General features: G+C 43.4%; 1 protein-coding gene across 3 annotated transcripts in view; it reads left to right on the plus strand.

Moving 5' to 3' along the window:
- LOC6497107 (neuronal acetylcholine receptor subunit alpha-7) overlaps positions 1-26982 on the plus strand; it is a 53731-nt gene that overhangs the window by 15452 nt on the left and 11297 nt on the right. For 2 of the 3 annotated variants that reach the window (XM_001962705.4, XM_032455244.2), the window contains exons 3-7: positions 5251-6825; positions 12921-13060; positions 22578-22913; positions 23131-23206; positions 26277-26471. In XM_001962705.4, the coding sequence (XP_001962741.1) occupies positions 5967-6825; positions 12921-13060; positions 22578-22913; positions 23131-23206; positions 26277-26471 (1606 nt within the window). In that variant the 5' untranslated portion in view covers positions 5251-5966. Of the gene's footprint in view, positions 1-5250; positions 6826-12920; positions 13061-22577; positions 22920-23130; positions 23207-26276; positions 26472-26982 lie in introns of those variants that run through there. The other variant, XM_044716598.1, reaches the window with a different exon arrangement.

Below are 26982 nucleotides of genomic sequence, written 5' to 3' on the forward strand. Positions count from 1 at the left end.
GCTACTGTCGCAGTCTCTGCCTCTGCCGCTGTCGGCGTCATCCGCCTGGCAATAATTGCCATGGCACATTTAGGGTTAATCCTACAGCCCCCCACACACACACACACACACACATTCAACATATATACACAACACACGCCCTCCCTCTGGCCAATCCTCTTAATCGCCCCAAAAATGATTCTTATTTATTGCCGTAGTTTATTCGAGTCTATATGGCATAACAATTGTGGGCTGTTTGAGCTGCGCCCACTCTTCACACACTTTTTATTTATTTAACTTTTGCTACAATAATTGCTTTTGCTAATTTTGTAATTTACTAATTTCCATTTTTTATTCCCATTTATCGATAATTGCCTTTGAATAGGTTATAGCTCCACACCGCCCCCAAATGCATACCTAATCAGGTATTATATGACAGTTATCCAAATTGAAATTTAATTAGATTTAGGGCCCGAAATTAGTTGTTACTAAAATAACCAAAAAAAGCTAATATTACCCAGAATAAAAATAAAATATTAAAACAGACTCTCCCATGCCCAGTTATGCTTTGGACCAAGGCTGAGTTGGAAACCCTTCTGACGCTATCGAACCGACTATTAAGGATTGTATTAGCCATATTTTATGTGATTTCATAGCCATTCGGACCTGCAGCAACACTAATTTGGTAAATCACGTTCTGGTCATGTGCTGGCCATACCTAAAGGGTGGAAAGTTCACCCCGCTGGGACTCGGACTCAGCCCCAGCCCCAGCCCCAACCAGCTATTGGGTATTGGGTGTGTATCTACAAAAATCGGACTCTTGGCCATAATGGGCATGTAATTTATTTTTGGTCCTGGACGTTCTATATTTGGTCTTATGGGCCGTGTTAAATGCCAAGCTGTGCTGTTGTTAACGCAGCACCAGAGGGCGCTAGGGAGACAGGGACATACCTTTTGTTGTGCTTTTCTTTTATTTTATTGTTAAAAAATCGCTTGCTTTATGATATTCTGTTCGCCTTTTCATGTTTTCCTATTTTCGTGCGTCGGCTTGTGTTGGTCAGCAAACTTTGGTTTTTATGATTTTTAGTTTCCTCGAGGTTCGAGGTCCGAGATGCGAGATGCGGTGGTGCGTGGAAGGGTTCACCCACCCACCCACCACACCCCGTCCGTGCGGTAATGTGTCACGGGATGGGGATGGGGCCAGGATGGGTCGTCTTTCGGGTCGGGTTCATATGGTTCATATGGTCTGGCCCATTAAATTGGCCATATTTTTTGCTCATAAGCAGACGCTGAAATTGCATAGTTTATGTTTGGCATTCCGGGTTCCTCGTCGTCGTCCTTTCCAGTCCTTTCTTTGGATCTGTTTTGTTTGAAAAGTTTTGTTCAATGAATTGTAAACATATGGCTAGGGAAGTGTGTGTTTTGTTGTATCATTTGGGAAAGAGGAATAATAATCCATACATTTGATATGTTATACAAAATATTCAAGCTAAGATGTATAGTCCTTCTCCAAACTAGCTATCTCTTTAATTTCCATTCATACCAGATCCATTCCAATTCAATTTCCTCCCACAGCAGGAAGAGTTTAAGTGATGAATTGCAGTTCCATCCTCATTAGGAGCTCCTGCTCCAGCCACACCCTGGCCAGGAGAAAAAGTCTGTTGAACTTTGGCTTGGGTCAATGGCAATGCCTTGCCCGTGTTGCGGGCACCAATAATGATGTTGGCATTCCCCGTAAGTGCATATAAATTATATCTTGAACGACGGGCGAAGGAAATATTTTACAATCGGGGCGGACAGCCACCAGCTGGGCGGGGCTCGGACTCATTTTCATATGTACAAGCATGCAGGACTCCGCTCATGAATATTTGTTGTCGTTGCTTGTCGGCATGTTGCTTGCTTGTTGGCTGTTTGTTTGTTGTCGATGTGCGATCCTCCCTGGGCCTGGTCGCATTATCCTTCCGTCGCCATTCTTTTCCTGCCATTGTTGTTTGCATGTTTGTATTTAAAAACGGGCAAACACTTTTAGCCAAACACACGTAAGTGCTGTTGCTGCTGTCCCTCTGTCTCTCCCAATGTGTCGCCTGTCGACAAATAAAACCGAACATAAATCATCCGTAGCAGTCGCATAAATAATAAATACACACACTCTAACATATACCTCTGGGTGGGTATCCCCCCGACGGTTGCCTCTAAATCGGTTCTGCATTATAAGTTTAAAAATTTCCCTGCTCTCCGGCTTTAAAGATTATATACCTTTCTGGTCGAAAGGTTTATTTATGACCGACATGAAAGCGAGCTCTAAAACAAAATTTATCGGCTCGGCTAAGCCATTATTGCTCAAGATGAAGGCTTGGCTGCAATTCGCAAAATCTTTTGAAATCAATTAGACCAAGAAGTAAGAAATTGTCGGTCTAAGCCTTCTTTAAACCCAAGACTAAGGAACAACAGCGCAAAATCCACTTGTACAAATATTAATTTTCCAGCAAACCGAAAACTGTCGCCAGCTCTTGCCAGCTCTAAAATGAATAACAACGGCCGAGGAAAACTCTGGTCGAAACATGGCCAAGAACATTTCGGCACATAATTCTTTTTCCAGCCGCAAAATAAAAACTGGCCGTAGAGAACTGGCAAAAAAAAAGGAGTCGAGGAGAAAGCCGGCCGCCGGCAGGCCCTTCAAAGAGCAAAAAAACAAATTTATTTTTTTTGCGAGTTGAATTCATAATTCATTGAGCCAGCTGTGCTAGGGGAGCGGTGAGTGGTGACCGCACCAAGGGTTGGCTATCATTTACACCATGCAGTTTGCCCATTTCCATCTCTAGCCGAGCTCCCTTCCTCGGCTTCAGCTTCAGCTATAGCTATAGCTATAGCTCCCCCTCAGCTCCGCGTTTCGTTCATCATGCAAAAACCATTTTTTTGCTCTGTGTGCTGAAAATTAATTTGCTCACGCGCCAAACGGAAAACTCCCCGGAAAGTCTCTCGAGTCCGAAAAAATGGTTTCATCTGCAATGCGACGCAAACAGTTGCCATTTTGCCCCGTGCCACCGCTTTTCTCCTCCTCCTCCGTTGGCCAAGACTCGAGTCAGAGCTGGTCGTTCATTTTATGCGACGACCATCGCATAAATTTCACAAAATTCATACATCAATATGGCTGGATGGCTGGCTGGCTGGCGGACTGGATGGCTGACTGGCTGGCTGAAGTGGAGCAAATGCGACAAAATGGCAGAAAATTTCTGCGGTTGCCACTTCAGCTGATTAGGCGGACCGCAGCTCTCGAATATTCCCCAACACCGATTGCAATAAAGGCGATACCTGTGCAGCTCGCCCAAGTGGCGTATGCGCAATATTTGGACAGACTGGGCAGGCGGCCAAGAAAAATGTGCTGGCCGTGCCCCGGGAGCAATCGCTGGTGGCGCAGAACTAAATATTTGAGCAGAGCTCTTGTTGTGCCGTCTGAACCAAGTGACCCATAAAATGTCACAACGATTCGCCGCCAACTGTTGCAACTTCACTTTGCCGCAAGCAGCTGTCTCCCGCCTTCAGCTTCATCGCTTTATGCAGACCGTTTTGGACATTTCGTTTCCGTAAAGGTTCAATTGTAGTTTGAATGCAGTTGTGGGGCCCCTCAGGACACAGATTTTACTCCTGGCTTGAGATTTTCCGACGACTATGGTAATGCCAGAAACTATTTCTTTAAACGGCTAGCAATGAACTATTTATTAGGACTTCTTTGTATGAAAATTTCATTTAGTTTCCAATACCAAATGTTGAGGTAAAACGGGCATTTAGAAATGGTAGGGCCAATAAAACAATGCTATGAAATGTGGATGTCGCTGTCAACGTTTCAGATGCAAAACAATTTTTCCCTTTACATGTCGGGCCAGAGGTCTTACTCCGATCCTTGCCAGACGAAAAACTATTTCCATTTCTTTCAATTCAAATTTCACTGACATCTGCAAAAATGAACTTTGACAGGAAAGCAAACAGTGGAAGGCGAGTGGCAGAGGCAGGGCTGAGGCAAGTGCTTGTTTGTTGACATTTCCATTCTATGCATTTATTGTTTCCCCTTCTGGCATGGCAGAAACGTTTTCCGAAAGCTGCCAAAAAAACGGTCGCCATCGCCAATTCAGATGGCTAAAAAATATAGAGAGCAATTGACATTGGGACTGCTTAGATAAAGGAACAGGGTCCGGGTGTGCATTCACTCAGACTAAGCCGGAGGTCCTGCAAAAGTAATTGCGTGGCTCCAGTTTGATTGTCTTTTTCTTATGCAAAAACTTTGGGAAGCAAACTGTACGGAATGTAACAACTTTTGACATAAATATGCATAAGCTCTCTGGCTCGGGCTTGTGCTGCTCTGATCTGGGCCGAAGTCCTGCTTAACAGGACATGCCATAAACGTCCCGCACTCGTCCATCAATGTCAGGTTGAAGGGACGGAGTCCCAAGTCCGCCCTGCTCTTCAATAGTAAATCCCAATCTCAGCCCAACCCAACCCTGCGGGCTTTACTGTGGCATTTGCATTTTGCATCCTGCAGCTGCTTCAATTCCTGCTTGGCCATTTGTTGGTCGCCAGGATATGGCAGGGATACGCTTGTGTGTTTATCGTTTTGCATACGCATTATTTATTATGGCTGCAACTGAGAGTTGAGAGTCGGTCGAGTGTCCTGCGGGGCGATCACTGCAGCTCAGTAGTTGGCATTAAGTAGGCCTGCCGACGGCCATCCAGCCAGCTTCCTGGGCCTCTTGGCAGCTTCGGTTGCAGCTGGCCAAATTCCTGGGAGTGATTAGCATGCAAAATGTTTCGGGTTTATTGTTTTAGCAAAACTAATTAGTTTGAGTAATTGAAACCCGAATTCGGGCAATTGCTCCGAGAGTTGCTTCCTTTTGTGCCGGCATTCCTTCCATTCCACATAATCGTATGGTAGTTGCCTTTGTGGTCAGTTGCAGTTTCCTAATTGTTGATTCGGATTTATTTTCATGCCCATGGGGGAGTGGAGACAGCAAAGGGGCGCTGCCACATGGAGTGGAGATAAATTGAAATGGCAAATGCCGCAGGGCGAATTGTCAATAAAAGCCTGCGAAATGAAATGGATAATGCCCTGATTGCAGAGCGGTCGGCGGTTTGTGGGGGACTCTCGTACAAATACATAACCTTCTATATACTAATGAATGGGGATTTAAGCAAATACTATGAATAAGATTACTCTATGCTGTCATAACCACTCAAAAACTGAATGTATTCTAATTAATCTACTTCTTTCCGTTGCAGACGAAACACTTGTACACACAATAAGGAGGAAGTCGCTCAAGTCAATAGAAATCGAATGCTAACAAGCACTGCCATATACCACAACTGAATGCGAGGATTAAAATAGTAGTCGAACTCTCAATGTTTGTATTGAGACCGAACATAGAATAAAGAAGCCATTTTAGGAGAGGAAAACCACTTTTGAAGACCACTGACCAGGAAATGAAAGCGAAAAGGGTAACCGGAACAGCAACAGAATCTTAGGAACCTGTACTCTTAATAGAAGAACCATACAATTATCTAAAATAGTGATTTGTAAAGCTTAACGTCTCTCCCAGGGAGAAGGAACATTTTCGGAGACGAGCGGAGAAAGCAGAGCTGGGGAAAACTTTTATAGAAGAAAGCACATAAAAAGAATGGAAAGAAGCTCTTCGGGTTGTAAAGAAAACAAGAAGACAAAGGAACAAAATGCATAATAATGTTGCAAACAATAAAAAATAAACTTGCCATATGAATATAAAGGAATCACGTTGAAAGACGGTGAAAATTTCATAAGATTAGAGAGTATTAAGGCGGACACAACAAAGGGACTTAAACCCTATCCCGAAAAAGACAATGTAAGCTGCAGCAGCTGGATAAGGCCAAAAAAATCCGAAAATTAAATTATTGTAGTCTAGTTGGGAGTGAGCGAAGGCAGACAACATATCCGCTGGCAACAACAAACACCGAAAGAGACTATGAAAAATGCACAACTGAAACTGACTGAAGTTGACGATGACGAGCTGTGGCTGGCAGTTAGATTACCAAGCAGCAACAGCACCAGCAACACCAACACCAAAAGCAGAAGCAGCAGCAGCAGCAGCAATGATAACAACGGCAACCAGAATAACCAACAGAAGCAGCCAACACAACTGCAACCAAGGAGCTTAAGTACAAAACACCACAGCAACATTGCCCAAAATCAGAAGACAAAGCACTATGTAGCCACAGGCTCCAACCAAGTCAGCAGAAATGAGCAGCATCCACGGCTAGAAAGCAACATGTTGTCGCCAGAGACGGACAGGGCTGCAACAACCCAACAACCAACAAACATAAGACTGGGCGCACGCAAGCGACAAAGATTGCGTCGGCGACGAAAAAGAAAACCAGCAGTTACAGCAGCAACATCAAGTGAGGCCAGTGCAACATCAGTAGCAGCATCAACCACTAGCAATAGCAGCAGCAATCTGTGCCCGACAGCCACCTACATGCAATGTCGCACCAGCGACAACAAAGTCAGCAATCCGAGATCAAAACAGGACTTGTCCTCGGCCACTCTCTCGTGTCTGTGGCTGCTGCAGTTTCAAGTGCAGCATCGAGTGGCATTCCTGATTAGAGGGATCGTGATCAGCACCACCGCCTTCATTTCCTATCTAGGCAGCACGGCATCTCATCTGCAGAGGAATCGCAGGAGCAACATTTGCAGCACCCACAATAGTCATCACAGCAACAGCAACAGCAGCAGCAACAGCAACAGCAGTAGCACGCAAATAATTAACGGACTTAATAAACACTCATGGATATTTTTATTGATATATTTGAATTTATCTGCTAAAGGTGAGTGCCATTCAAAGACACTGTTCAATTTATCTCAAGTGGTGACACTCGAGCGTCTCTGCAACATGCAGCATCGGCGGCAAGCAACAGTTGCCGCAAGTCGCACACAATGCATGCCGGCGAAATATTGTCGCTTTGACACATAAAACCCACTTACAGGAGGGGGGATATTTTGTGGGCCTATGGACGTCCTGTCGTCGTGCAACATCCCCCATTTGATGTCATTGTTGTTTGTTCGTTGTGACATTTACGACAGCCTCAAGTGAAGCAACAGCAGCCATCTCAGACCAGTCTGTGGCACTTGAAAGCGTCTGCGCCTCAGGATATTTTCTTACATTTTTTGTTGCCCCCACTTGAGAAGTCCTTAGTCCTTGTTTGTGGCTAACGCGTGGCAGGACGCTTCTAAGGTGCTCCATAAGCCGTGTGGCATAAACGCTGCAGCATAAGATGCAGCTGCAAGAGGCCCTTCAAGGGGCATGCCACGAACGAATGCAATTAAAGTGATTGCACTTTCTGGGAATAATATTTCGGTTCTAGCCGAGCATATCACTACAAATTTTAAAACCCACTCAGGGCGAGGGAGGGAGTAGCATTCTCAGCTTAATTAAATCAAATTCCTTGCTTCGGTTGCCCCAAAATGTTTCAGCAAAAAACTATTCACAAAAACTAAGCAAAGTCATGTTGAACAATGTGTGGCCGGGGCTGTGCTCTGCTGTGCTGTGCTGGAAAGTTGCAATGCCATAAATACTTTCAACAAGCATTTTCTGCACAGAATTTTCCCATCTCAAGCAGCCGCTGCCATTGCCTCTCCATGCATGCGGTTGTGGCATGGGGCTGGGAAATCGTTTAAAATATTTTTTGCTTTTTCTATTCTGCTCTGAGCTCTGAGAGCTCAAAAATTCTTTGTCACGGCAACAATATTTTCAAACGAGACAAGTACCAAGTTCGGTTGCCAGCTCGAATGCCTACCGTTCCATTAGCATTAAGCAAAAAAAACCCAAAGACGCTGGAGAGGCTCGGCTCAGGCCGACTGCCACTTACACACATTGGGGTTATTAATGGTGGCCCATATGGGTAGGGGCAGGAGGCAGGGGCGACACAAGCCCAAGATTGAAAGTGTTTCCAATGTTTCAGGCTGTCGGAGACTAAGTCCCATTCGCGTGCCGCGACTAGCATGCGAAACTTTTGAAAAAGTTAAATACCCTCATGGGACAGTGGTATAGACTTTCTTTAATATTTCTTTACTAAGATTGCACTACTATATTTTTCTCTTCTATAATTTCTCTAGTGTTTAGGAGGAAGGAATTATATTCCATATAAAAATGATATACTTTCTATATATAGATATATTCTTAAGTATTCTCGACCACTGTCTCTACAACTTGTTTTTATAAATACAAGCACATGAGCCGGGGCAATGGCTTTGAGCCTTCAGCTCCCTGTTCCTTTGGCTGTCTGTCGTTTTGGCTTTGAGTTCATGTTTCATGCAACTCCAGCAGCAGAAGCAGCCGTTTCAGCAACAATTGCCGCCCTGCCATATGCGTGTGCATGTTTATGATTTTATGGCATCGCTTCCGTTTCCGCAATGTGGGCAATATTGTACAGCTGCCCTACCACCATGCCACCGTGCCGCCCTGCCACTTGGCCATCCTTCCACACTCTCCTGCCACTCCCTGCCATCGCTAATCAGATTTAAACTTTGCACAACGTCAACGTTGCTTACACCAGCTGTGGCCGGGGTGTGCGAGTGTGTGGCTGTTAGTGTATTCATGAGTGTGTCGAGTATGCGCCTGCCCTATGACATCGTTCATACGCCCTGTTGGCCAGCCAAGTGCCCCACCCCTCAGTACTCTGGTCATGTTCTGTAAGTATGACATTTATTGCTACGGAAAGGCTTTTGGCATGCTTCATGAGTTCAAGACTTTTTCGCATTTGACAGCCGCCTCTAATCTGCGCTCTTTCTCTCCCTTTGATTTCCTGTCCCAGGCCCTTAGCCGAAGACGTTGATTTAATTGGAATTTTGTAAAAGACAAATGCCCCCTTTAAGATGACTCTCAAAGGGAGAATATTAGGTAACCTACCATATGCCCAGAAATAGCTAAAAGAAAAAATTCGCAAAATGTCAACTCTCTCTATCAATCTATAATCGCACATTCAAGCTTTTCAGCTGGCACACGATGAATGTCACAAGTTCCCTTCCATCATTAGCTAAAGGGTTGTACACGAGAGAAGAAACACAATGTCATGCCTGCCATTTGCATTATGAAAGCATCCAAGCCCGCACACATGAGTCTGAGACAGATGATGGGCTCATCAGCCAAGTACAAATAATCCCCCGCCACTCCTATCCTGGCGAGCGTATCACAAAGGCTCGGGATCTGCTCGAGATGGCGGCTCTGAAGCGATGGCTGGACCAAAATCAATCATCAAATATGATAGCATTCATAATTTTCAATAGTGGACACAAGGCACTTTGATTGATGGCCCTGCCAGAGAATTCCCGGGAATGTCAGTTACTTTGAATACTTTGAAAAAAAAGGTTCTTAAACCTTCACAAATACGACTCGGGATGAGGTGTAGGAGTGAGTGATGCGAAACCTATTAAGTCTGAATACTCAGCTTAAGCAATATTTAATTTAATTTTCATTAGTTTTCCTCGTTTCTCCGAGTGTGGTGACTTCTTCCCTGCTGGGTTCATTCTTTTCCAAAACTGTCTATCGATTTGTTTCCATTTTTAAGCCCACTCGTGTCTCAGGCTACTACCGTATCCCTCTCATCCCTGACCGGGCCGAAAAAAAAGAGAATTAGGGAGCAGGAAAAGGGAAAACAAGAAAGTCATAAGCAATTAAATGCTTTCCCAGCTCCCAAGCCCCATCCAATTAAGGGGAACTGTGTGTGTCTGTGTGTGTGGGCCGAGGGCAAGGGAGGAAGGACAGAGGGTGGCAGGGTAGCAGCTATTGCTGTTGTTGTATGAATTTTTATTGCATAAATTAAGCTTTGAATGGTTGAGCGTCACCTTGGCGCTATTAAAACGCTCGCTTCTGGGCCTCCCTTCGCTTCTATTCTCTCCATCTCCATTTCCCTTCCCATCGTTCTGCTCCCCGTACAGCCATTAGCAGGTGAGAGATGCCCGGGTAGTGGCTTACATCCTTTCGAGCAGACAGCCATCAAGCTTCATCACTTTCGTCCTGCCGCCGCTAGACTCTGTCCTTCTCTGTATCGCTTTTTTGGGAGCTTAAGTGGCGTCGTGTCAGTTTTCGTTTTGCGAGCCTTCACTTTTTAATATCGGCCGGCAGTGCGAGCCAAATGTTTGTGCCAAGGCCTTGTCTGGGGCTCGTTAGTCCGGCTGAAGTCACAAAGAGGATGTGGAAGTGTCTTCACAAAAGCGTCCTACAATATACATTTTCTTTGAGTTCCAAGACTGTTTCTAGGACTAGTCTAGGACTACTTAAGCTAGCTATACATTTGCTATTTAATTAAAATAACTAAGAATATTGAATATTATTCGAGCTTTAGAGTAATTTTGCTTATCTGGCCACAAATGGTGAATGAAAGAGGCTCCATTTTCCGTTTTTATTCCGCTTCGGGAGCGTCGGCCAATTTGCTGTCGTTATTATTGGTGTCGTTGTGGCGTGTGTTCCGTAGGCAGCTGCATTTTCTAACCAATTTTGGTTGCTTTTTATTTTGGCCATTAAATTGGCCGCTACGCTACGCCTCTTGCCACTGCGGTCGGCCCCCGCCCTCTCTGGGGTGGCCCCTCTCGGTTCGCCGTCCAGGGCTGCAGCTGTTGCCGCGCTTCCTCTCGCTGTCTCCCACCGCCCGGATACTCCTCCCTTCGGCACTCTGTGTCTGGCCAACGACTTGGCATGGCTTTGTGAAATAGCAATTACTTTTTCATGCTCCACTGCAATAAAATTGCAATTTTATGCGGCCGACAAACAACAAAAACACTACCATCAAAACGGCAAAAAAATGGAGAAAATAACGAAAAGGAAGTGCAGCCATTGAAAAGGCATTTTGGAATAGCCACAGCCTATACAGAAAGCGGGCACAAGGAGCGGGGTACTTAGTTAAAGATGACAGCCCGACTGTCCAGAGTTCAAGCCACAAAAATGGAAAGTTAATGATTCCCGACATGAGGCTTTCGAATCTTTAATGAAATTAAAGAGCAAGTCCTTGGCTGAGACTTGGCATATGACTTGAATCAGTTTAAATCTGTTTAAATTTGGACTTAAAGGCGGTGGGTTAGAAGCGTTTTTAAACTTCTGCTGGCCTGGAAACAAAGACAAGTAAAAACAAAAGTCTCGTCCCATGATGTCGCAGTCAAAAGTCGGCAAGAGTCCCCTTTGTGTCCAGTTACAATGGCCACCAGATACTCGGCATCTCGGCCTGCTCTCATATTTGTTTTATTATCACATTCATTTTGACACTTCATCAGACGTTGGCCTCTTTTTGTTGTCCTGCTGGTTTTGTCTTCTCCAGAGCCTCTGTTGCGCTCCTGTTGCTTTGTTCTGGCCTCTCTTTTTCGCTTGGCTGGTGTCAATGCTTTGCCTTAAAGGCCTAACTAGTTGCTGTGTCCTGCCCATCCTCCTCCTCCTCCTCCTCCTCCTCCAATAACCCACAACGCCCACTCGCACTCATTGTTGCCCTGTGACTGTGCCAGCGCTCGTTAGCTGCAGTTTTTCCTTCATCTGCCCTCGCCTTTTTTCTTGGCCTGCAGGCTCGTCATTTTGTTTTAATATTAAATGAACAAGGAAGAGCGCGTGAAAGCGAATGAAATATGCAAGAAGCCCGGAGAAAGTGGCAAAGACGAGCGCGTGGGCGCTAGAGAAAGCTAGCCTGTGGAGAACTAAAGACAAATTAAAACTAAAAAATTCATGTGCATAATTTCTAAACGCTGTTCATTTCGTATGCAAATCTCCTGGTCTAAGCCAGCTGAGTGAAAAACTCCTGAACGTAAGCCGGAATACATTTTCCACCCAACAGGTTCCCAAAAAACAAATGTAAGGCAATATTAAATTATTTGAATAATTCACGAATCTAATTGCAAGCCACTTTGAATGCAGTGGTTATCCTTCCACACTCAAGCAGGGCTTAATTCAATTTCAAGAACCTCATCAATTGCAATTTTCCCAGATTATTTTTCCATTTCCAGCGATTCGCCACTGCTCCACTCCTCCACTCCAAGATTATGCCCTCGAACATGGACTGCATTCTCAATCGCTCAGCTCAATAAAGCCCCAACTTACAGCTACTTACCGACTGCTTATTGTCTTGGTGGGGTGGAGGGGCGCTGGATCTTGCTGAAGCTATATCTGAAGCAGGAAAAACTCTTAAGAAATTATCAAATTGAGGAGCAAAGAGCAGCAGGCTGGATGGCAAGTTTGCTTCTATTTCCACCTCCACCTCCACCACCGCCGCCGACTCCGTCTAGTTTCTTTTGTAGTTTCCTCTGCTGGCCATATTCATGCATAAATAATTCCACGATAACGATGCGAATATGTCTGAACATGCATGTGTGCGAGGCAATCTATTATCGCTGAGGAAAAAACGTAGCAAGAAAATTTGTATGTGAAAAACTTTTTCTCAATAAAAGTTTCCTTTTGTTATTCGCCTGCCAGAGAACAATAGAGACCGAGAAAGACATATGTGTGTTGGGCACAGCGAAGAACAAAAAGGGCTGGCAGGAGAAACTTTCCAGCACCATCCTTTCCGAACTCCTTCTGCTGTTGCCTTTCCAATCCAACGCCGAATGCGAACGGGGCCCGCATCCTTGCTTGTCCTGAAAACTAAGTAAGACCAACGACCAAGCACCAAGGACCAAGGACCAAAGCAAAACCAAGCTCCACAAACCAAAAACTCTTAAACTTTTGCATATCAATAAATTGTAGTTGCCGACTTTCTTTCCCTCCAACCAAAGCCATTTGCCGAATTATTGATGTTGATTTGCGGCGCTCCTGTAAAATGGCAAGCACTTGCTGGATGGTGCAGTCCTTCGGCAGTCCTTGCCTTGTCTGTCCTGCCCTCTCACCCCTTACTGTAACTAAGTTTCCCGAGTAGTTGTATGCACTAATTCGAGTTTTATTTACTTGCAGTTTGCCTAGCAGGATATCATGAAAAGAGACTGTTACATGATCTTTTGGATCCTTATAATACACTAGAACGTCCTGTTCTTAATGAATCGGACCCGTTACAATTAAGCTTTGGTTTAACTTTAATGCAAATTATCGATGTGGTAAGTACAAGTTTTATTTAAATTATTTACTATTAATTAGTTAAGTGTATGAATATCTGGTATTAAAGGATTAAACTAGTTATAAAGCAATACTTATCGCTTTCCATTTGAACAACTCCATTTCATTTAATTAGACTGTGATTAAGGTGGAAACGTTAGTGGGCATCCCTTAAATTTCCGGGCCTCATGTGAAAAGAAAACTTTCAGTTTCACAAGCTTCCACCCCCGTGGAAAGGGCGCCTTAAAGCATGCAGCTGAAAAAAGAATACCTGATGACACAATTTGGTCTTGTATAAAAAGTGAATTGCCAAGAAAGTGAAATTTTAATTATTTGCCGGGAGAAACGCACACACACACACACACACACACAGTTATGGGTCCTGTCTGTTGGCTTTTCCTTGAATGGCAGCTGGCGCTTCCTTAACCTCACCTCGCACATATATGGCCTATTTGCAGACAGGACACACACATATCCTGGCTGACTGGCAGTGTCGAGCAAATTACATGCAACGTCATGTGGCATGTGCGGCGTTTGACTCATTTTCACCTTTTGGATGGGCGGCCGAGTGGGCGGGCTGCATTCATCAGTTGAAAAAACTTTTCTCTAACTCACAATTGCGTAGAGGGCGGGCGGGCAGGCATTGGTCGTCCTGGTGAAAGGCTGCTATATATGGGGGACGAAAGCGAGAGGACACTGGGAAGGACTGGGGAGAAAGGACTGGTGGAAGAACGAAAAAGGTGGAAACTGTTGGAAAAGTCGACGCGATGCGAGGCGTTTGCTTTTGTTAGTGAGACAACCTCAATTCATATTAGATTTACATTGCATTTGTTCGTATGTGTGGCTTGTTTGTTTGCCTATCCCGCACAAAGTTGGGATTCAGCAAAATGGAGCGCACAAACAAAGGGCACTCACACATGAGGCATGAAAAGCAAAAACAGCAACGCAAAAAAGTTGCTTCTGGCATACGCGGCACATGTGGCAGAGGCACCACGGGTGATGGCAAGGGGCAGCACCAGGGGGAGCATCAGGAGCTGTTGGGAAAAAATAAAAACGAAAACGGTTCTAGACGCTAGAAAACTGCGCATTCAGTGACGCGCTAAAAGTCGCATACACAGTAAACAAATACAGAAATTTAAGCAATTACACTTGGCTATGAAACAATAAAACACATTACTAAAATTTCCTATCAAGTATGAGAAATTGGTGGCGTATACGTAATTGCGTATACGCCCCGGTATACATCAGGACTTAAGCAATCTCCAGAAAGTTTATTTAAGTAATTGTGCCAAAGAACACCAATATTTCTAAAAATAAATTTTATAAAATATTTAAAAATCTACAGTTTATTATACATATATTTTGTTAATTACTTATTCTAAAAATTGAAATATAGGCTCTTATTTTCTATTATTTTTCGACTTCCAAATATGTCCTGACTTTGAAACGTGCATTTACAATAAAACACACCCGTACACACTTGGCATGCAAATAAAATGAATAAATAAAATTTGCACATGTGCTTTCACACCTTGTGCCAAAACATATAAACCAGAGGGCTGGCTGGCGGTGGCAGGATGGTGGGCGGGGAGGCTGGGTAGCTGGATGGCCTGGATGGTGGTCTGGCGGTGTGCCGGGGGGACAGTAAAGCAATGAAGTGCGAGTTGCTGCTGGTGCAAAATGAAGTTGAAAGACGGAACGAATGGGCACAATGCGCTGGCTGGCTGGCTGGCGTTGTTTGTTGCCGCGCTGGGTGGCAGTAAAAACTGCAGCACGCACACTCGAAACGCAACAGCGGCGGCAATTACAGGGAGAACTGGGAAGGCAGCGCATAAAAACCAAAATCGGGTCATTTGGATGGAATGCCGGGGAGCGAGTGAGAGCTGTTGCCACCTTCGAATGCCAAACTAGGGTTTATGAGCCCTGTGGTGTACTCAAACTTTTATTGCGCCCTGTAACAGTAACTGGGACTGTAACTGGCCCGCTTAGATGTCACGGCAATCAAAAGTTGTTAATGCTTGACGGGGAATCGTAATCGTAAGGAAATTAGTTGCATATGGTGCGATAATAAAGGATATTGCCCTCTTGCCACATTTTCAGCTCTCAGCTTGGTTCTCTGGGCAGGCAAAATATTTTTCTGGCAGCTGCAGGTCGCCAGCGCCATTAGTCGTCCGTTGGGATATGCCAGCTCTTGACACTGGCCATATTTTAACTGCTAAATGCAATGGCACCAGCTGCATTTGCATATTTTTTCCCTGGTACCTTGCTTCTGCTACCTTGCTTCTGCTACCTTGCTTCTGCCAGGATCTCCGAGAAATTGAAAGATTTAGCACCTGCTATGACTCCGCATGGCACCGGCACCAAAACCATTCCAATTTAAAACGAACAAAGGAAAACGCTTACTTTGAGGGCTCCCTGCTTTCATCAATTTCACTTATCAGGCAATGTCAACACAATCGATTCCATCGATTCCTTTTCTCCGCCGCCAGCTTCCACAAAAGTAAAGTAAGTAAGCTTTCGAGGTCGAACTCTAAACGCACACTCCTTGAAACCTTAAGCATACACTCGTGTAGGCGGCTTCACTTCCTATTGATTTATGCAAAGCCCAGGTCATAATTGCCTGCCAAAGGAGTGAATTGTTACTATGAAAAGAACACCGCCACGGGTGTCCTTTTGCTATTCTTTTCTCCCTGTACATTTCCACTTTTCTTGGGATGGAACTTACATTTCCATATGCGATATGAGATTGCTTTCTGTGGGAGCCATTTCCCCTTGTTGTGGCCAACAGAATTAGAATTGGGGTGGCGTGTATTTACCAGCCGGTTCCATTCTTGCTATTTTGGTAGGCCATCATTCCAGGTTCCTCGTGTGTGGTGTGCTGGGAAATGGTTATGGACATGCTTGGCATACTTTCGCAATCGCTTTCAATGCATTTTCGGCTGAGGTTCTGGATGGGGGAGCGGGCTCCGCTCACTTTCACTTTGATTGATGTTGTTGCATGTGCAAATGACTGCGACGAGAGCGGAATGTATCTGGGTGCCTCATACACCATGCACCGTGCATCCTGCACTCGTCCCCCTTTTTTCGTCCCCAGATAAAACTTTGTCAAATGAGCACAACGTCACAAGCACACACACCGTGGAGGGACTCGTGGATGTAAGTGATGGCTGGATGGTTATCCTGCCCAGTAGATTGCTCAATGGCTTGTGGTCGGAATTGGGACAGCGCTTTGACCCGTTCCTTTCAACATGATGGCGGATAATCCTCAGCAGCTTCACGAGAACACATTTGTATAACCGAGTGAGAATAAAAACTCCAACAAGTTAACTCTTACATACTTTTGCGGAAGTACTTTATCCTACTGAACCACAAGGCCTTCAACACGAAGAGATTTTTATTGATTAATTGTATGACAGCCACAGGATAACATCTTTAGCAAGGATCTATGGACAAAGAAGCTAAGAATTTACTAAAAATATCAATTATAAACTTGTATCGCCAACCGCAACTAAGACAATTATATTATTTGGAGCCTAAAAAACTCCAAGACTTTCTGTCAAAGAGTTTTCCCTATTAAAATAATTGTCAGGACTCCCCAGCATTACAACTGTAATTGGTTTCAGATCCCCGAATCCCTGCCAAGGGAATTAAAGGTTTCTTCTCCATAAACCCACCTACAATTGAAGTCGAAGCCCAAACGCAGTATACGAGCAGCTCTCATATCCCGATAATAAAATCTCCATTTAATTAACTCGTTGTGTGCATTGAGTATTTCAGATACCGATACGTATCCTTTTGCTTTCCCTTTGTGTAGTTAGTACATACATATACACATATTAAAAGATATTATCCTCGTGTTTCGGGATGTGTACAATGTACATAGGAGTGGCGTTTGTTCAAGTCCTTGCAAATATTTGTTGTCAGCTAAAATAATGGAGTTTCGAATGTTTGCCATTCAGGCCCATAAACATTTGTTTGCTTGAGGGAAAATTGAATGCCGCGGAAATCACTTGTGCCCTCAAAACGATCAAAAAGTACCAAAATAATTGTATATTTCGAGTCTACATGATGCAGAAACTGTTTGGCAAGTGAATAAGTGCCTTCAGCCGCCTCAATACATTCTCGCACTGGCACTTCAATGAAGGAAATAAATATTTAAGTGTTTTTTAATTAAATGCGTTGAGTAATTGAAAGCGCAATTCGCACTCTGAAGCGATTTCGGCGGTACATGTAAATACATATTCTGATGGCGAAATAATACAATCGTTAAGCGAACCACTTAACGATTTTCAAGAATGACCCAGATTCGCTTTTATATTGGGTTGGAAATAAAGTAAGATTTTAATCCTTCTTGAGCAAAAGTTTTTGGATTTAACTACGCATCTTTACTGAATTAAAATATTCAAGTCTTAGACTACATTCCTTATACATCCTTTCTCCTAAAAACCAACCTCTCAAATGGATAAAAACCTGATTAGCCAACAAACCTACTTTCGGCATTTTCTGAAATCCACCAGCATGACAAATGGAATGGCAATTATCGGAAACTATGCTTAAAAAAAGTGAATGGAAGGCAACGACGAGAAAAGAAAGCATAAAAAAGGAGTTCTTGCCACGACCTCAGAGCCAGGACATCAGCCAAACAAAAACAGGACGAGGGGTAAACGAGGCGAAAGAGTGCAAATAAAACAACTCCCAGGCGCATTAATTAAAAAGCAGCAGACAAAGCGAGGCTCAGATTAATTGGCGTCAATGGGAGAAAGACAGCGGCAGTAAAGGAAGCTCAGATAAGGGCCAAGACACAGGACTGTCGGGCCAAGGATATGGCGGTGGGCTAGGGCGGAGGAGCGGAGGAAGTGATTAAGTAGGCGCAGGACGAAACGCGGGATAGTGGGGCTGAGTGAATATCAACGGATATCAGCGGAAAATGAGTAATGAAGTCGAGATGGGGCAGCCATTTTTTATGCATACAGGACAATGAGAAACTAGGCCTGTATGAGTGTATAAGTGTATGGGTGTGTGTGTGTCTGTGTGCCAATGTGCGTGGGGAATGCGCGCCGCGTTTTATGCTACATTTTCAGCCGGCTTCGAGTTGGTTTCTTTTTTAAATTCCCCAAACGTTGTTGGGTTTTTCCATGTCAATGAACCGACTCCGACTCAGACTCCGGCCTGTGTATTCTTTTCGAGCCAGTGTGTGTGTGCTTGCTCCGTGCATATGCAAATTTCCGCATACCGAAAGTTGTCTCTGGTCGAAGGCAACGGCGCGAAAAAAAATAACAAAAATGCCAAAGCGGGGGTAAATAAAAACTTCTGGGTTGTAATAATTTTGCCGTTTGCTTTTTCCGCTCATTTAAAATTCCACAACTGCCGCTCGCAGCCGCCATTTATTTATACACAGACCCAAGCACACACACCATATATATAATTATATAGCCATATATTCTTTTTTGACACTTCCAAAGGAACATATGTACCGACAGACATACACACCTTGCCACGCACACTATTTGAATGCGAATAAGCTTCGTTTCGAAACTGGCTCCTTTTCTGAAGAAAAACATCAGAAAAACACCAAAAGGCTCGACCAGGCCACTGCTCTTTTTGAATGTTTTCCTCATTCAGCCACTGCTTTTCAGGATGCAATAACAAACTCTGAGCCAAAACAGTCGCCATCAGCCATAAACAAGCGCCATAATATTCATACTTCTATGTGCATTACGTCTGGTCCGGCTCAAGTCTATACGAAGTCTCATTATATTTTTATACTCTTCTAAATCCTATGTGTTTAGAAAAACATATGTGTTTAGTTGCTAGAGTCTAGTTTTTAAGAGTACTTAACAGTTCGGCTAATTCCAGTCTCAAGACTTTAATTAAGTCTACCTTTTCACAGCCTTTGCTGTTTGAAAATTATAATTACGGGAAACCTTTTCATTTCCACTGAAATGTGGACTATGAGGCCTTAACTAAAAGCTGAACTGGAGTTGGTTAAAAGAAAGTCCTGCAGACCTACAACTTTGATTGTAAAAATACATTTAATATTTCCAAAATGTTCTCTTTAATTGACACGGCCATTTAAAATGAATTATTTCACAGACGACTAAAAGGAATCTCTCAGAAAGTCTTAGGCAACCAAATTAGAAGGCGTCAACAAAAACTCAATTTCGGAAACGGAATTTTATTATGTCGCTTTCGACGGAATTTTGCTGGCCATCTGCATCCTGCAACCCGTTACCCCCTTTCCATCCACTGCTGACTGGCAAAAACGAGCCATGGCACACTTTTTAGCGTCAGGCATTTGTTTTCTGCGGCGGTCGCAAAGTGCTCAGCAAAATATAAGTATTCGGGGGAGTGGGTGAGTGGGGCGGAGAGATAGCTGGCCGAAATGGACTCTGCTGCAGTCAAGTGCAATAATGTAATGGCTATATTTAGCCAGGCCCTCACACCCACCCACAAACATGGCGAGGCACGGACACGTTCCATGTTTGCTTTTCCACTGCGTTATGACCGAAATATTACCAAGTCCTGCCACGTCGCTCCTTTACAGCGTTATATTTGCAGGATGCTTCGATTTTGTTAGAGACCACACTCTCTATCCCATACCCCGATGGATACCAGAAACCATATTGACATCGAACTGGTCTGGTCGGGAAGGGGCCTGCGGGCTTTTGGCTATACTCTGGGCGAGGCAGGTCCATTTCATTTCCATCGCATTCCTGTCGCATATTCGGGCCCATTTGGTGATTGCACTCTGGCCAACTGACTAACGGAATATGCTTTCAGAAAATATTTGTGCGATGCGATCCCCGGAATGGCGAATCATCGCCAATCCCTTTTCTGTGGGCCTTGACTCTCTTTGTTAGTTAAGCGCGAGAGATTTGGATTTTGGCAGTTGTTTTCATTTTCCCCGGCGTGTTTTGGTTTCACTCTTTTTTGTTGTTTCAGGCCGAGTGGACCATGAATATTTCAGCCTTTTAATTGTAAATTACACATACGCCATGTGTGCAGCTGCTGAATTTTTTAGGACCAAATGCCGCTGCGGCGGTAGTGCCTGTTTTTTGCCACTGGATTCATTGTAATGCGCGGATTCGGGGATTCGGTTATTGGGTTGCATCCTTTGGGAGAGTTGGTGGTGTTTCATTTCAAAAATTTAACTCGCTTGATGAAAGCCCGCATGGTCAGAAAAATTTCACTTTGTGCATTTTTATTAAAGACTATATCGACTCAAATCCACAAACTTATCGTATGCCCAACAAACAAAATATTTAGTATAGGTTTCTCAGGGACGAACAAAGATTGTGGGAAACTTATTTTTGTCAAAAAACAATCATGGATTTCCACGTCTGAGCCATAGAATGGCTGTATCTTGGACAATTTTCATCCGATTCTCCAGCGGGATACCTTAAACGATTCGTGGAACTATCCTCTTCAAATCTCTATCAAAAACTCAAATCAAAATTTCGGACCCCAATTTTTCATATTTTTGTGAGGGTACCCCTTGCAGAATCTTGGATTTCCACGTCTGAGCCATAGAATGGCTGTATCTTGGACAATTTTCATCAGAATCTCCAGCGGGATACCTTAAACGATTCGTGGAACTATCCTCTTCAAATCTCTATCAAAAACTCAAATCAAAATTTCGGACCCCAATTTTTCATATTTTTGTGAGGGTACCCCTTGCAGAATCCTGGATTTCCACGTCTGAGCCATAGAATGGCTGTATCTTGGACAATTTTCATCAGAATCTCCAGCGGGACACCTTAAACGATTCGTGGAACTATCCTCTTCAAATCTCTATCAAAAACTCAAATCAAAATTTCGGACCCCAATTTTTCAAATTTTTGTGAGGGTACCCCTTGCAGAATCTTGGATTTCCACGTCTGAGCCATAGAATGGCTGTATCTTGGACAATTTTCATCCGATTCTCCAGCGGGATACCTTAAACGATTCGTGGAACTATCCTCTTCAAATCTCTATCAAAAACTCAAATCAAAATTTCGGACCCCAATTTTTCATATTTTTGTGAGGGTACCCCTTGCAGAATCCTGGATTTCCACGTCTGAGCCATAGAATGGCTGTATCTTGGACAATTTTCATCAGAATCTCCAGCGGGACACCTTAAACGATTCGTGGAACTATCCTCTTCAAATCTCTATCAAAAACTCAAATCAAAATTTCGGACCCCAATTTTTCAAATTTTTGTGAGGGTACCCCTTGCAGAATCTTGGATTTCCACGTCTGAGCCATAGAATGGCTGTATCTTGGACAATTTTCATCCGATTCTCCAGCGGGATACCTTAAACGATTCGTGGAACTATCCTCTTCAAATCTCTATCAAAAACTCAAATCAAAATTTCGGACCCCAATTTTTCAAATTTTTGTGAGGGTACCCCTTGCAGAATCTTGGATTTCCACGTCTGAGCCATAGAATGGCTGTATCTTGGACAATTTTCATCCGATTCTCCAGCGGGATACCTTAAACGATTCGTGGAACTATCCTCTTCAAATCTCTATCAAAAACTCAAATCAAAATTTCGGACCCCAATTTTTCATATTTTTGTGAGGGTACCCCTTGCAGAATCCTGGATTTCCACGTCTGAGCCATAGAATGGCTGTATCTTGGACAATTTTCATCAGAATCTCCAGCGGGACACCTTAAACGATTCGTGGAACTATCCTCTTCAAATCTCTATCAAAAACTCAAATCAAAATTTCGGACCCCAATTTTTCATATTTTTGTGAGGGTACCCCTTGCAGAATCTTGGATTTCCACTTCTGAGCCCTAGAATGGCTGTATCTTGGACAATTTTCATCAGATTCTACAGCGGGATACCTTAAACGATTTGTGGAACAATTCTCTTTAAATTCCCATGAAAATCCCAGTACAAAATCTTGGGTCCCATTTCAATGGGAGAAAATCAATTTTATCTTGAATCAAAATGCGCAGCTCTTTTTTACGTTCTCTATAACTTTAAAAATGGCAAACGATACAAGAGCTTCGAAAACTGAAACGATCCTTTGAATACCAATCAAATACAATTGAAAGAACAATTTTAAAATAGAACTCAATGTGTTTGTTCTCACAGTTTTAAGCTTACTTTATTTTTTAGAACCAAATATTTTAGCATAAAACTTTATGGGGTACACAAATTAGAAATTTTTTCCGCTTCTTAATTTACATGTAAAATATTTAGCATTGGTGATTAAAGCTTTTCATGGGAAAATAATCTTCATATCCGGTCCAAAAACATCCCAAAAAGTTTGTTCATTTTCCAATTGAAATTTTTTGCCCCACATGAGTGAGTAACCAACCAAATCCCACCGCAGCTCGCATCCGCTGCGGCAGGAAATACTTTATAAAAAACTTTCATGACGGGCTCTCAGTCAAACTCAGTTCACTCTATGAATAAAGTTATATGCTTCCTGGGTTTTTGCTATGTTAATTATTAATACTTGATTCCCTACGACATGTGTAATTAACATCCTGTTTGGGATGGGGTTTTTTTTATTTCTCTCCCGCAGGACGAGAAAAATCAATTGCTGGTCACGAATGTGTGGCTGAAACTGGAGTGGAACGACATGAATCTGCGCTGGAACACCTCGGACTATGGCGGCGTTAAGGATCTGCGCATCCCGCCGCACCGCATCTGGAAGCCGGACGTGCTGATGTACAACAGTGCGGATGAGGGATTCGACGGGACATACCAGACCAACGTGGTTGTGCGGAACAACGGGTCCTGCCTGTACGTGCCGCCCGGTATCTTCAAATCGACCTGCAAGATCGACATCACGTGGTTCCCCTTCGACGACCAGCGGTGCGAGATGAAGTTCGGCAGCTGGACCTACGACGGATTCCAGGTTTGATTCAGTCTCCCGCGCAAGCAAGGCAACCAGGAAGTACTCTCTTGAAGAACTCGTAGTTGTTATGCTTGACCAATCCGATAATTCGAGATTATTATCATACATATGTATATTTAAAAGCTTTATGATTTCCCTCATTTACCGTTTTGCATTGATTCGATGCGAGTGAGATATTTACATTATTCTACCCTCTCCCCGAATATCGTATAAAAAGCTGGATTTACAATTACAAGATGAAACTGGCGGTGATATCAGCAGTTACGTGCTCAACGGCGAGTGGGAACTACTGGGTGAGTAAGCCAACGTCCTCCTGCAGGAGCGACACCCTTCCTCTATATCAAATACTTCCAAAATGAAAAACACCCAAACTCAGACTCTGAGCAATCGTTCTCACGTTCTTCAGATTCAGATTCAGACAGATAAAAATTGAGATATAACTCTGTACATGCTCCCGATTCCAATTCCGATTCAGATACCAATTCCAATTCAGTGTGTGTGGCGTGGAAGCTTATATTCTCCGCTGGCTCCGCTCTGAAAAAAAAGTACTCTTCTATCCATTTTTCAAGAAGTTGTCCGTCCGGCCAACCTTGCGGCTGATTTATGGCGTACTCGTGCACGCAAACAAAAACACACTCACAGATATTCTTCATATCTCTACATCTCTCCTACTCTATATCTATCTATATAACTTACTCTATTTCACTCCCGAGCAGGGTTCAAGCTGCGAACTAAAGTTCCGAACTCGTTCCGTTCGAAACTACGACTGTTTTTGCTCATCGATATGTGATTGAAACCAAGACATCGCGCACTTTCAATCACCTAATGATGACAGTTATACATCACTGCTTTTTGACACTTTTCCACCGTTGTTCAATAGTTTGTCCAATCAAAATCTGATCAAAATCTTAAATTCGAGGTCAATGAATACGGAATGAAGTAAGGCACTCTCTGAACCCTGTTGTTATTCCACTCTCAAGTATACGCTACAAATTTCTTAACTTCTTTCGTACTTCACCCGACTTTACCCACGCTTAACCAGTGTTCTCCCACTCACTCTACTTTCAAAACAATTTCTGTTTACAACAAGACTATCTTAAAATTTTTGGGCGCTTTAACTTTTCAAGTCCGAAATAGCCGCGTAAACGTTTCGTTTGCCCTCAGCCAAGAGCTCCGCTTGGAGGAGCATAACTTTAGGTTTTGAAAATAACCTAAATATGCTGCTTCAATGCGGACATAATAAGTTATTATTGCACTGACAAAGAGGTAAGGCCCGGCCCTGGTTTGCAATTCTTTTAGATTATTTTTCGTTCCTCGAATCTCTACGTAATTATCATATTTTAAGCATTAATCGAGGCATGTGGCAAGCTTGTAAGATACGAAAATATACATGAATGCCGATTAGAAAATGCTTAAGTGCTGTACATAACCAGTATATAACTGCATTCTACCACCAAGCAGCCTTAGACAAATGATGTATTGTATTTTGCTTAAAACCGTAGGCTAAGGATTAGGAAGAGATTTTCGATGAAGAAGGCAGCATCTGTAAATACCACATAGTAATTGTAGAGAAAATCATACTAGTAGTGTTTAGGAAAAGGCTAAAATGCCGAAAAGTTGAAAACTCTCAATTAAAGCCTTGATTGCAGAAACCTCAGCGACTCTCTCAGTTTACGAGACCATTCAAATACTATCCCAACAAGTTTTTGTGAGCTGAATAGAATCCAAATAGGAGTTGCGCTCTTTAGCTGGCTATAGAAACATGGCCCAGAACCAATTAAGAAATTAAAAGACAAATAGTCCTGCATCCTCTCACGTATATGCACTATAAATTAGTGCCCATACAGACACAGAAAGTTTTCAACTCGACACTGGCCACAAAAGTGGAAAAGAAAAAGGCTGAGCAACAAATTTTAATTTTATTCGCCGACTTCTTTTGTTTCTCCATCCAGTATTTGAAGTTTTTTTTTGCATTCGAGATAGTTTTAATTTTTGGTTTAATGTTTTGGGGTTGTTTTTTTGTGGAGCTTTCGAAAGTTTTTCGGCGGTTTTTTGCATCTGTTCTTTATCCTTGCTGTTCTTTATTTTCAATGCGCATTTGCGGTTTTTTTGTGCTCCAGCAGCTTATGCAAATTATTTTGAGTTACCAAAGTGCTGCCAGATATAGGAGGTAATTTTGTTGCCCGAGAAGGACTAGACCGTTTGGGGAGCGTGCACAAAAGTAGCAGGTCATTTTTAAATACGCAGCCAAGGCGTTTTGTTCGCAGTCTCCTCCCCTAGTAATCCCTTTGGTAATCTTGAAGTAAGTTGGGCAGATAATTTAGCCGGGAGTCGGGAGTTTAGTTGTCGCCCACTGCCGCCCTCTCTCTTTTGGGCGTATGGCAGATGCTTTTTGCCAAAAGTTTTTATTACGAATATGTTAGCCAAACACGCCGGCAAGCAGACAAAGGGAAAAAGCAATTAAGAGGCTGAAGTTGTCAACAGTAAGGGTCCCATGGTTTTTAAATCATTTTAAATCGAGAGGAAAGTTTGTAGACGAAGTGGCAAAGCAGAAACTTTCAATCTGCAAGGAGTAGGGACTGTCTAAGGCCTTTCATCAATACGGTATTACGTTCTAGGCACAACTAATTACAATAATCTTACATTATAACTTTGATTATTTCGATTAAAGTTAATGAAAAATACAAAGAACACACCGAGACTCTCTTTACAACACTCTACACGAAACTTATTTTCTCAGATTTAACATTCTTTTGCATTCGAAAGTATTCCGCAAGGAAATTCTTATCTCTAAGTTACTTTTCTACTACGTATTTACATTTGGAAAGCAAGTGCATAAAAACTTTTCCCATAGTAACTGCTCGGCTTCACTCTGCTCTGCTCGTACTTAACTTTACTTACAATTAGTTGCCTAGACAAATACAACTCCTTCCGAAACTAAGTTCACACTCAACTAAACCCGAAACACCGACTCGAAAACATTCCCCGGCATGCACACACACACTGCACACACTTCTATGCATATCCACACCAGCAACACACATGTCTATGAACATCCAAGAACTGTAAATGGCAATCAAGCTTCAAGTACAACACTACACTCCACTCTAGACTTTGATCTCCTCTGCTCTATTACCATATACGCTTTTAACCAATGATCTGCTCTACTCTACTCTACTATACTATACTCTATACCTTGCTCAACTCTTGTATAAAGCTCAAGACAAGATGCTCAGTGCTCAGACCAAGTCCTAAGTAAAGACCGCCACAGATACATATCTGAAGAATACATACTTACAGATACCGATTTCGAGTAAGCCTGTACTGAGTAATAACTAATTGTGTATGGTTGAACAATCGCAGGTGTGCCTGGCAAACGTAACGAAATCTATTACAACTGCTGCCCGGAACCCTATATAGATATCACTTTTGCCATCATCATTCGCCGACGGACGCTGTACTATTTCTTCAACCTGATCATACCTTGTGTGCTGATTGCCTCGATGGCCCTGCTGGGATTCACCCTGCCACCGGATTCGGGTGAAAAATTATCGCTGGGTAAGTAGGCCCGGCATCGAGGGGCATTCTCACCCCTTTGGGCCACTAACTAGGAGAGGGACAGGGCTACATTAATTTGAAACCACTTACGTAACACAAATACTCAACGAAACTTAAGGGGGGCCCACACATGCAAACATCTTAAGAGCCGCTTCGAAAAGTATTTGCCAAGTACTTTTTAAATAATGACAGCCTCGTCGGCGGAGCAGGCAGCGAATTTCAAATTAGATGCCTTTCATAATGCTGTTGATGAGCGCTCCAAGGACCTTGGCCAGGGCTTTCTGACTATCCGACTTACTGACTGGCAGACCGGCTGACTAGCTGACATAGCACATTACCCGTTATTGCCCTGGCCACCCGTGCCGACTCCGGCTCCCGCCGCTGATGATGACGCCACAGTCTCCGTTTCGCTGGTAAACAAACTATTGAACTTTTAATGCCACCCCGGCTGAGTAGTAAAAAGTGTTCAACGAGCCGGGCGTAAGGAATGCTCCTGCCGCCTCGAAATGTG

Source organism: Drosophila ananassae, chromosome 3R (assembly GCF_017639315.1).
Source record: "Drosophila ananassae strain 14024-0371.13 chromosome 3R, ASM1763931v2, whole genome shotgun sequence".
Lineage (NCBI taxonomy): Eukaryota > Metazoa > Arthropoda > Insecta > Diptera > Drosophilidae > Drosophila > Drosophila ananassae.